Source organism: Carettochelys insculpta, chromosome 5 (assembly GCF_033958435.1).
Source record: "Carettochelys insculpta isolate YL-2023 chromosome 5, ASM3395843v1, whole genome shotgun sequence".
Taxonomy (NCBI): domain Eukaryota; kingdom Metazoa; phylum Chordata; order Testudines; family Carettochelyidae; genus Carettochelys; species Carettochelys insculpta.
In genome coordinates, this window is record NC_134141.1 from 12,439,934 (window position 1) to 12,452,017 (window position 12,084).

General features: G+C 44.5%; 1 protein-coding gene across 1 annotated transcript; it reads right to left on the reverse strand.

Annotated features, from left to right (window-relative positions):
• Positions 1-1,140: 1,140 nt before the first annotated feature.
• On the reverse strand, positions 1,141-11,854 carry LOC142013007 (thioredoxin-like). Its single transcript, XM_074994040.1, has 5 exons — positions 11,708-11,854; positions 6,039-6,143; positions 4,557-4,616; positions 2,318-2,383; positions 1,141-1,348 (listed from the first exon to the last, which is right to left on the reverse strand). The coding sequence occupies exons 1-5, from the start codon at positions 11,729-11,731 to the stop codon at positions 1,286-1,288; spliced, it is 318 nt and encodes a 105-aa protein (XP_074850141.1). The 5' UTR covers positions 11,732-11,854; the 3' UTR covers positions 1,141-1,285.
• Positions 11,855-12,084: the final 230 nt, after the last annotated feature.

Consider the following 12,084-nt stretch of genomic DNA (forward strand, 5'->3'; position numbering starts at 1 on the left):
ACCCTTTGTCATGGTGATTGGGCAGGGAAGGGCCCTATATGTTATACACCCTGTACCCTTCTGTGATATGAATGGAAGCTGCTATTTGGTCATTACTCCCAAGCCCCCAGTAGTGGCACACACTGCAAATTCATTTCCTTCTCCAAGGCCCAATGCCCCCAGCCTGATCTTGTGCTGGTACTTGCCCATGGCCCTGCTCTAATGCTGCCTTCAAGACACCTCCCGCCAAAACAAGTTTACTGTTGCCAACACTAAAAAGCCAGCTAGCAGAGTAGGTGAGGGATTGTGCCTGGTGGATGTGAAGCCACATTCTTGTATCTGTGGACTGTAGTCAAGATCACCACACATCTTGTGACAAACAGCACCAAAGGGTTGTTAATACTAGAAGAACTGAAAAAAGCTTCAGCCTTAGTCATCTGGACAATAAAGCCATCTGGCAGCAGGTGACAGCCACTGTGCTAAGGTTGCTTGGACTACTCATACCCATCATTATTTCCCATCAAATTGCTCGATGGTACTTCCAACCCAGGCACTGAAGAGAATCCTGGGAATGTTTTTCCTAACATTGTGACCCCCTAATGCCATTAACACCAGTTTTGGTACCTGTAGTCAGATAGCATGACAATGCAAGTGTCTTGGTACCTCTTTCAGGGAAGAGCAGAGCAGATACATGAAGTAATCCAAAAAGCATATTTTGCACTAAAGTGGGTTTGGTGAATTACTTGGTGTGAGAACTGTAAGACAAAACAAAGCAGCAGAAATGTAGCATTTTAAAAAAAAAAAAAAAGACTAAAAAGTGATTTATTTGGTAATGAGCTTTTGTGGGACAGACCCATGAAAGCTCCTCAAATAAGTCAGTTAGTCTTTAAAGTGCTACATTTCTGCTTTGTTTGTTGGTTTGACTAACATGGCTCCCTCTACATTTAAGAGGATTTGTTCTCATGCTGTACGCCAAGCAGGTGAATAGTGTGAATGGTCACCTAGTTCTAGGGGAGTACTTCAGTGAGGATGGAGGCAGCAGGCTTCCTTGCTACCATTTGGTGCAGTACAGCAACACATCATTTAACCATCGACCCCCCCAGAAGCAATGCAGCTGCATCTCATGCAAGCTGTCTTTTGCACATTGGAAAGCAGCATCTGTAAGTGAATTTACATTTTATTGTACTCATTTACAGTTTGAATGGGAAAATGTTTGGATACATATTTAGCTAACTTGATTGGTGTCTGCACATAGAAAAGTTACAGGCTAGGTATAAACAGTTAATGTTAACTGTTCCCTGTTCCATCAGCATAGCTTGGAAACAGATTCTTCCAGCTTGTCTTTGTTTGCTCCAGAGAATTCATGCACCTGTAACAAGAAATTGTTATATGGCCATTAAGAACAGTGATTTTAGCTAGTTTCATAAGTCCTGGAAGGATAATGGCAATGTTAGTCCCATACTATATTAAAACAGGATAATAGGTAGCTGAGGTTGGAAGTCTGAGTATTGTTTTGCTTTCCTGAGTTTGTATTCTAAAGCCCCAAAGTACCACTTGGGCCAGACTCTCCTTTATTCTCCTCCAAGCACCTCCTACTGATTTCAGTCTTACACACCTCAAGTTTAATAGATTTCTTAAGAACCAGCTACACATCCCATGCCAATCTTGGTTCTCAAAATTGGAAGTTTAGTTTTACAGCTTGAGTAAGTGCAAGATTTCTGGTAAAAGCCTCAAGTGTGGCTGCAAAGGTCACAACCTAGGTAGTTAAACACCAGATGCAAGACAATGCCTTCACCTAGTGCACTAATGTGTTCTACCATTTCACATTCCAACTAACTTAGTTTATACTTTGAAAAAACACACATTTTCTAGCTACATTAGATTTGTGGACAGGGACAGACAGCATCAATAGAACATGCTCAGTTTGAGAATCTAGACTAGAGCCTTGTACACTGGCCAGAGTATCCACCTACTCAACCCACCCAACATTTGAGGTATATTTTTCTGATGACCACATTTAATTTTTTGAAAGCCACAGCTCCTATCCGTGAAGGTCCTTCTTCCATGTAAAAGTTACATGAACCACATTTCTACACCAGCCCACCCTGAAGGTAACACTCAGCATGAAGGACCTGTTTGGTATTAGTACATAGCCATTCATCCAATTATTTCATAACTAAAGTGCTTTTGGAGAACAGTCAAATGAGGTTACTTAATCAGACTCCTATCAGAAGCTTCTGATCCCCAGAAAGCATGAGAAATCTTGGCCCACATGGTTTTTTATTGTGGCACTCAACCCATACCCTTACATTTGGGTCACTGAAAGTTGAACACATACCTTTTTGCCCTGCTTGTAGAAATGGAATGTTGGCATGCATTGGATTTGCAAGTGTGAAGCAATATCCTGAAAAAGGAACATGGAAAAGTTTAGTTTGTCAAGCTACAGTAACTAATCAGACATGAAATTTGTCCAGGATGACAAAAGAAAGGGAAACTAAGTAATTACTTGCTAGTCTGGTCAGTTTAGGACCCGTCTGTAGTGGACTGTTATGAGAATATACTATAGTCCTCCTGTTTTGGAATTACAAACAAGTGATTGCATCTTCTGCATGATTGGTTTAAACAAGGCCAGGTCTACACTAGGAATAAAGCTTTGATATGTAACTCCAGCCACATGAATTGCATATCAAGAGCTGACATACCCTACACTCCATTTCCTGACTTGTCCCCAGTGGGAGGTTGACAGGAGAAACTCTCCTGTTGACCTCCCTTACTCTTAGGCAGAGGAGCAGAAAGCGGCACCCTGTTTCATTTAGTGGGTCCTGCTAAATCAAGCCCTGAAGCCCAACCTCTGGCATCACCCTTCCAGTAGGTATAGGCAAGCCCCAGAAAGCAGCACAATATTACAGAAGGCTACCTTTTTTCCCCTACAACATGCCTTATTGTTAAGCAAGTATCTAAATATGCTGTACCATTTGTAGCAAGACCAAGTGAAAGCTGAGTTTAAGGCAAGGGTGGGTCATTTTTGCTCCAGACCACACCAAGAATTTGGGAAGTGGTTAAGGGCTATACTTTCCTATATTAAGGAAGGGGATGTGGGGTCTGGTATGGAGGTTGGTGTAGAAAGGAGCTCCAAGTAGGAGATGGTGTGCATGAGGGGGTGAGGAGTCTGGGAGAGTTATGAGAAGGGAACATGTGCAGAAGATTGAGTTGTGATGCAGGAAGGGGTAGGGTATCAGGTGCAGGGAGCTCATGGAGTCCTAGCCCTACCATGCAGCCCCTGCTGGAACCCTTACCCCAATCTCATGCCCTCCACTGAGTCCATGTGTGTAGTTTTATGGGATATGTTCACCAATATGAAGGTGATCTAACATGTTATTCTACACATGAAAGTTACCCTTGAGTCCTGCCCCTCACCCTCCAGTGTCCCATCTGTAACAATAGCCACCACAATGCTTCAAAAGAAGGATATTTGGAAAAACCCAGAATATAATAGGTTGAATGTCAGACTCCCAAGCTGACTGCTATAGACTGGTCAGCTGAAAACCTGAACATGAGTTTTCAGGAACACAAGACTTCTGAGATGATCTGAGTTTCTGTAAAAACTGAAACAGTTCAAGCTAACACTTTAAAGTGTCCCGACTGCATCTATTACAGAAGTCTTCCTAATTCAGGTTGTCAAGTATTGAAAGGTAGCCATGTTAGTCTGGATACGTAACAGCAACAAAGGGTCTTGTGGCACCTTATAGGCTAACAAAAGTTTTGAGCATGAGCTTTTGTGAGCACAGACTCACTTCATCAGATGCTGGTCTTGGAAATCAGAAGTGAGTCTGTGCTCACAAAAGCTCATGCTCAAAACTTTTGTTAGCCTATAAGGTGCCACAGGACCCTTTGTTGCTGTTACTAATTCAGGTTGGCTCTCTCATCTGGCATCCTTGGGACTGACTTCTGACACAGGCCAAGTACCTTCTAGCACATTAACACTTCCACTGCTACTGAGCTCTTAAAGGGCATCTGGGGTAAGTTACAGTGCTGAACCTAGAGCCAGGACTGGTGCCTAGAAACAAACTTTATGGGGCCATGGGGAAACTTGGCCCCAACGATAAGTTGTCATCCAGCTAACTAAAATCATGCTGGATCGGGGAGTTTGCTGGACAAGAGAGTTCCAGATTAGAGATGTTCAATGTTAAAGATTGAAATAGTTTTGGCATTTCAGTTTAATGTGAATGTTTGCAACAAGTTTGCTTTACACATGCAGAGCACGACAGGAATTAGTCTCTGCAAATAGTGTGGGATTGCCATCATTTTAGCAGTTAGACCAATCTTTTGCTAGTGTGCTAGAAAATTCCTGTCATTTACTTTAATTCCTATTTGTCCAATGGGCAGGGAAAGGGGAACTGAAGTTTCCCTTTAAGGGAATCCCTAGTTTCTTGCTCTAGGTAACCACTGTTGCAAAGATGGACCATTGAGACTAACTGCCACCTTGAGGTTTTAGGAGACAAATTTCCTGGCAATAGACTGCATGGCAGGTTTTGTCAGGCAGTATCCCCTGTTGGAGCATTATTTGAAGACCTTACCTGAGCATCATCCACATCAACTTCAAGAAACACTACATCCGGAAACTTCTCACAAAGATCCTAAAGTTTTAAAACCAAGTGTTAAGAGTTGTAGTTTTTATTTCATATAAAAAACTTAATGTTCAAGGAAACTAACACCACCCTTTTGGTAGAATAAATCTTACCCGTCACCTACTTCCAACTGAAAAGTCAGTAAGTTTCATTTGCCATAGAGCAATTGCCACTAGCTGGCACATCAAGATCAGTTACGTGTACCACAGTAGTAAAGACTTTTGAAAGTTAAGGTACTACACATGAATCACTAAAAGTCTTCTATTAAAAAGTGTTTCATAACAAGGCAAATTGCCACTAACAAGCTTTAAACTAAGACTAGATGGAAACCTCAAAGTCATTGTGTGATACTACTACAAGCATGAGTGCATTTGCATGTTCCTAATGATTAGGTCTCAAGTCACTGAAGAGCAAGATTTACAGGTCTACAGAAACACATGTACTCCTCATGAGATCAATACATTCCCTTCCGTGTCATAGCTATATTAAAGCTTTGTTCTAATTCTCTTGAATTTGTTGAACTTTAATAAATCAAATTTTCTTGAATGAAATTGGTCTATACAGTTAAGTCTTGAGTCATCATGAAGTACTTTAACTCTAAAGGTTGTACGCTTGATAACTTTACAGTAAAGCCTCAGTTACAAGCTGAGCAGTCAACTACACATCTCAGTTGAAACCAGAAGTATGCAATCAGGCAAACAGCAGGAGCAAAAAGACAAATATACAACAACAACAAATGTAAGCTACTGAAAAGTGAAAACAGCATTTTTCTTTGCATTAGAAATATTTAGAAGCTATGTAAGTCAATGTTCTGTTCTGTAGGAAGAATCATGTTTTGTTTGGGTATGAATATTTCAGAGTTATGAACAGACTCCATTCCTGAGGTGTCTGAAACAGATTCTACTGTAGCAGGAAATTAGTGCAGTTTTCCAGCTCCACATCTAATAGTTTACAGCCACATATTCCACTAATGGATCACGATTAGTGGTTTTCACCAGTTACTATTCAGAGCTGCATGCACAGTTACAGTTGTTTACTGTGCCTGTCTGAGCCATAAATATTATGCCCGTTCTGTTAAAGTGATTTAGAATTTGTTTGAGTTTGAGACTTCAAAATCTTTTGACAAGGCTGTCGCATGACCAATGAATTTTAATTGACCGTATCAGCTTGTTAAGATCCCAAAACAGGTTGGGAAGAGCATTTAATTTTTGGGGAAATGTGTTAAGAGTGGCAAATTGTTTGGGCATTAGACCACCACACACTGATTACAGTTGAGGTTTTCTTGCAAGCCTGCCCCCATGAACATTAAGGAAGACAACAGTTCATATATCTATAGTGACCCAGTTTGACAGCAAGATACCATTGTGTAAGTACAGCTTCAGCTGTAAAAGCTAGCAGAGTATTGACTTTGGTGTTGGTGTTGTTACTTACATGAAAAAAAGGTTTGATAATTCTGCATGGTCCACACCATGTGGCTGAGAAGTCAACAACTACAAGCTTATCACCAGCAGCTTTCAATTCAGCTTGAAGTTCTTCCTGTAGAGAGAGGAGATTGAATACCCAAAGTTTGATTTTTGTATGCGCAAGTCATGCATCCCTTTGACTTGCCTTTTTTAAAAAATGTATATGGTTTCCAGACCAATATTTTTATTCCTTTATCCTAGTGTTGCATACGAAAACTTTGAAATCTGATTCTAAAAATACTAGCAAGAGTTCAAAAAAAAAAAAAGATGTCTCACCAACACAAAGCTATTACAATAATCTTTAATTTTTCAGCAGTAGAAAGTTCTCATGCAGGAATTAACCTACCAAGCAGCAGCTTTATACTAGCTGGCAGGTAGCACACAAGAAATACCACCAGAGACTAGATTTTCCTTTAGTTTGTACAAAAAGGAACCTACAATGCAGATTAGGCAAGAAAGTTTTTCCAGTTTTAGTTAATACTTGGTTCGACTAGTGAAGCCTCCCACTGTCAGCGTTTTGGTATGCCTGATACAGGAGAGAATCGGATCTTTAGAATTCTGGTTATTCATCTGAAAATACCCATCTGACTTCTCCTTACACACCACCATTTGTGTCCAATCAAGTGTTCTGGAAAGTGTCATTTTAACTGCAATCAAGTCTGTCCAGTTCTTCCATCTTACACTGCAGAACATTATCCCAGCCTAGGGGCCAGGACCCAAACATAGGTTGCCGTGACATTTCAACAGGGTTGCCATCTGGGCTGGGTAGCTCCAGAGGTGACTACTGAGAACCACTTCAGGAGTGTGAACGGCTTCTTAACTTCATTGTATTAACAGCCATCAGGCAAAACAAAGCAGCAAAAGCATAGCACTTTAAGACTAAAAATGATTTATTCAGTGATGAGCTTTCCTGACAGACCCACTTCTTCAGGCAGTTAAGTCAATTACATCAAGAACCATTTCAGCTGCAGGGCAGAGAAGTGCATGCCTGAGGAGCAGTTCTCAGTTCAGGCAAGGTGGAAGCCTGAGTCAGAGGTTGGGAGTGAGGGTGGGCAGAGCTGAGCAGCTCCCTGGCTTCCAGCCTCTACAGGGCCTGCAGACTTCACCAGGATTCCCGCAGCTGGCGCTGCCGGCTGAGACTCTACACCCCAGCTAGCTTTAGCCATAAGGGCCCCTGAGTGGGACTCCCCTAGCCCCCTCCATCCTGAGTCCTAGCCCCTCCCTGTGACTCCTAGATCCCTCTAGCCCAAGTGTGACTCCCCAAGCCCCTGATTGTGGGGCTTAAGCTGGGGGAAGCAGTTTGGGGATGAGTCTCTTTCCACCACCACAACTCTAACTATAGTCAACGTAGTGCTATTAATATATTTCCCCTTTTCTATGAATAACTAATATATAAACATGAGGGGTGCACAATTTTATATCCTTGCCTCAGGCACAAAATTAGCTAGTTACAGCTCTCTCCCACCCCTACCCTTTTTTTGAATTGCCTTGGGGACCCATTAGACAATTCAGGAAGACCTGGTGACCCATCTGGAAAAGGTTGGGAACCACCGCTGTAGAACTTTTACTCTTAAATACCACTGAAGCAACAGGTTTTGATGCAGACAAGGTAACATGCCTATAACGACCAAAGCCCTACCTCGTGTTCTAATGGAACAATAGTGTCTGTTCCCTAATCCAAAATGGGGAGATTGGAATTACATCTCAGGCCAGGTCTACACTAGGGAAGAAAGTCAAAGATATGCAACTTAGCACAGCTGGAGCTGACAACTTAGATTGAATTTCTCCAGTGTCCCCGAACAGGAGACTCTTCAACTTTCTGTATGCCTATGATTGTGAGGAGTATTGAGTCAACAGGGGCACACAGAGTTTGATCTAGCCAGTCCATACTAGACCTGCTAAACTGAACCCTGGAAGATGGACCTCTGGCACATCAACCCACCATTAAGTCCATTTCAGTTATTTGTCCCCAAAAAGTAGGTGGGGCCCTCAAATCTGCCTTAGGACTAGTCTTCAAATTCTCTTAGCAGATGAGCAGGCTCCTCCCTCTGGCAGGTCCTGGTTGGGTGGGGAGGGTCTCTGCATGCTCCCTCCCAGCCCCCACATTACCCACACCCACCTACCACCAATGATACATTTCTCTCTCTCTCTCACAGGTCCCCACTACCAGTGCAGCAGGGCTAGAGCAGCTTCTGGCTGCCTGTGCCACACCACTACTAGTACATCCCTGTAACCCATGGAAGGTGTGCATGGAGCCACCCCATCTACAGGATGATTCAGGGTGGTAACCCCAGACCCTGCACTTTGGGGACACCCACAGCAGCTGCCCCAACCATCTTATGGATGGGATGGCTCCCATACTCACATTATGTTGCAGGGCTGTGGGTGGGTTGGGGGCGGGGGTGTTCAGCAGCAGGAGTCAAGGTCTCACCATCACTTTTAAAAATTGTTCCCCTTCTCTGTGCCCCAATGCCTGTCTTTAAAAAAGATGGATATAACCTCTGGTTCCCAACAATGTCTATAGTTGATGATCACTGCTGACTTGACATTAGCACAGCTCACACTATGCTATCTATAGGCTCAGGTTTGGTCTTGTAATGGTAATGGATTTTTTTGCATACAATTTTGTTTTGTTAGCATACCAACTAACATGGTTATCTGTCACTATTCATCCATTACCACTGTTAGAACAGTTAGATGATTTCTCATTCTGTTTATGTTGTCTGTTCCTAATGAACTGGTGTGATCAGCAGAGTGCAGCTGTATCATGTCTTCTACTGCTTTTAGCTTCTTGCTAGCCAGCAGTGCCAGATATTTCACTTAAGCTCTCATCTTCATGAGGTGGTAAGTGCTCTCACAATGAGCTATTCTGTCAATTCTCAGGTGACAAGTAAATATCAGCAATCCTTTTGCCAACTCATGCCAGCTTTTTATGAGCTCAGACACTTCCCAATGTTCATTACATTATACACTACAATTTATGAGTATGGACATGACATGCCTGTTGTCATGGGAGTTTGTGAAGGGGAAGGATTTCTGTTCTCAAACAGAATTAAAAGAACACAGTATACCTCTGACTTTACATGCTTCTTGAAAAAAAAAAAAGGAGTTGAAATCATGAGTGACGGGAGAAACAGGGAACCAGGCTGCAGCCTGTCTCTGGGTTCCCTGCCACTAAAAAAAAAAAAAACAGACTAGCACAGCAGCACTAGTCAGTTTTCCAGCTCATGCAAGCAGAGGAGACCTGGGAGCCAGGTGCAGCCAGGACTGGAGATGGAAGGTGGTAGAGCTTCCCCACCTGGCCTCAATTTGTATGAAATTTGACTTATACAGGGTTGCCCAGGAACACAACCTATGCATAAGTCAGATGGTCGTCTATAGCAGACATGTCATAGTATCAAGCATAGCATGTCCAGGGGATCTGGAAACCAGGCTTTTGTACTGAAGCCTAGAACTTCAACATTTGTGAAAGTGGGCTAGTTTTGAGCCAACACCACTCCATGGACTCTGGGAAGATACTGTGTTTTATACATGGACTTGCACCTTAGCTGTATTTCACTTCAAAAACCTGTCTTAAACCTGACTACAGACTTCAGTTACAATCCCTCTCCTGCTACATTGTCCCCTTAAACAATAGCAAACCTAATGGGATTTTAATTGCCATCTTTTAGATCCAGCCACCTTCAGTAAGATATTTTGAGACTACATTCCTTTAATACATTAAAATTCAGAAATCTGACCAGATGGATAAAGCAGCACAGCTTCTATGCTACAGAAAACTGAGGGGAACAGAGCTCATACCATTTTAAAGTAATTTTGTTGTATCATTGAATTCACAGAAAAGTCAGTTAGTGTCGCTACAGCCTGGATTTCAGGGTAGCCATGTCAGGTGAATCCATAGTCCTTAGACACTGATACCAATCACTAATTTGTATTGTATGAACCTGCTCTATGCCAGACTATTTGTGGCCACACACAAGATGTGCCATTAAATTTGTAGAAGTTAAAAGCCAACATGGTTTCTGAAGAACTAGTATTGCTGTGAACGATAATCCGGTGAAGCTCTAGGAGACTAAGTGGTAAAGTACTAGTACATAGGTCATAGTATTAGTTACCTAAGCACCAGTAACTATTGCTTGACATCAAAAGAAAAAAAAAAAAGCAGTCCAGTAGCCCTTTAAAGACTAATAAAATAATTAGTTAGTGAGATTTCATGGGACAGCACCAAACTTCAGACAGTTTAAGAGGGTTAGTTTTAAAAGCATCAAGCCTCTAAGACATGGGTGTCCAACCTTTTGGCTTGCCTGGGCTGCATTGAGTGAAGAGGAATTGTCTTGGGCTGCATATAAAAATGTATAAAATCACATAATAATGTTAAGTTTATGATCTTGTGGGGCTGCATTACTAGCTGTCCAGGGCCACATGCTAGAATCTGTTACTATTGCTTGACATGCTATTCAGATGTTCAGAGTATGTCTACATTACCAAGTTTTGGTAGCCAAAACTGCATTCTGGTGACAAAACAGCAGGAATGTACACACTGCAAAGAGACTTGTTGGGGGAAACTGCCAATTTCTGTAATTGAGAACTTCTACCCCAATGGAAGAATTTTCTTTTCACTCTTTATTGTTGACAAAAATAATCAGTGCAGATTTCTGCTGTTTGCAGAACTGGCTTCCACCAGTATCTCCAAGGGGAACAGAACAAATTGGGGTATCAAACAGCACAGACATGAACTGCTGACAGAACAAGCGTCAAAACCCTCTGATGCATCTGACAAAGCACGTCTTGGCCCACGAAAGCTTATGCGCCAAAATATCTGTTAGCCTACAAAGGTGCCACAAGACCTCTTGCTGTTCTCGAAGCTACGGACTAACACGGCTACCTCCGATACTTGCGTCCTTCCTCTATGTCCCCTCCCCTAAGGGAACGGGCCTGCTCCCCCATCATCATTACACTGCTGCAACGGCCACCAAGGTAATGACAAGTGACACGGAAGCGACCCTCACCACACGGGCCTCCACGGCGTGGACAGAATTCACGTCTTCGCTTCACCGACCCCTGGAGAGCGCTACCTGAGGTAGCTACAGGTAAGTGGCTGCGCGCCGCACAGCCACCTGCTCCGGAAGGTTTTCACTAACGGCAGCCGGAAGCCCACAGCTGCCACCCCGTGGCCGCGGCTATGGCAGGTGCCCTGCGGCTAAAGGCAGAGTCACAAGGGCTGCGCCCGGTGCTAGCGGATGTAAGGCCGGAGCTGAAGGGAAACCAGGCGCTGCAGCGCCGCGCATGGGAGCGGGAGGACGCAGCAGAGCTCACACGGTTGCAACGTGGGGCGGGGGGAGAAGAGAGGTGGTTTCCCTATGCGCTGCCCGGAGTAGTGTTGGAGGCTCCCCCTCTCACCCACGCGGGGCGGGGCGGAGCAGCTGGCCGGGGTCTTGCGCAGCGACGGGGTGGGGAGCAGCCAGGCTCCGACATCACCGCCCCGGCTACGGGGCCTCTCATTCCCGCCACGCCCGCGCGCGCTCCCGCGAGCCAACGGGCACCGCTCCATACCCCTCCCCCGAGTCAAGCAGCGCGTGGGGGGGGGGGGCGGGGGGAGCCGAAGCGCCGCTCACAGCCTCGCCCGCCGCTACTCACCACGCTCCCCACAGACTTCACCATCGTTGCTGCCTTTCTCGCGCTTACTGATCAACACTCAGTTATTCCTGCAACGCTCGTGCTAGTAGCTCACTGTCTGCCGCCCTCGCGCTTATATAGCGACTAGCCCCGGGGCCTCGGTGCGCATGCGCGCCCCGCCCCCTTGGCCCAGAAAGGAAGGACGCGCGCCCGCTGCTGTCGTAAGCGAGCGCGTGCTCGTGCGTTTCGATTCCCTCCCCATTGGCTTGCCTTGACACCTCGCCCCCGCCGGTCGGGCGCGGCGTTCTTAGTCTCTCCCGTCACGTCACGATCTAGCACTGAAGTAGGGAGAGGCTCCCTGCCCCTGCCTGTAGGGACAGATGAAGCGCTGGTGCCTA

Coding starts and splice junctions, on each gene's coding strand:
- LOC142013007 (XM_074994040.1), bottom strand. CDS start 11,731: ATGGTGAAGTCTGTGGGGAGCGTG. Junction 4,617..6,038: donor TTATCAAACCTTTTTTTCAT/GTAAGTAACAAC, acceptor TTAAAACTTTAG/GATCTTTGTGAGAAGTTTCC. Junction 2,384..4,556: donor TTGATGTGGATGATGCTCAG/GTAAGGTCTTCA, acceptor TTCCTTTTTCAG/GATATTGCTTCACACTTGCA.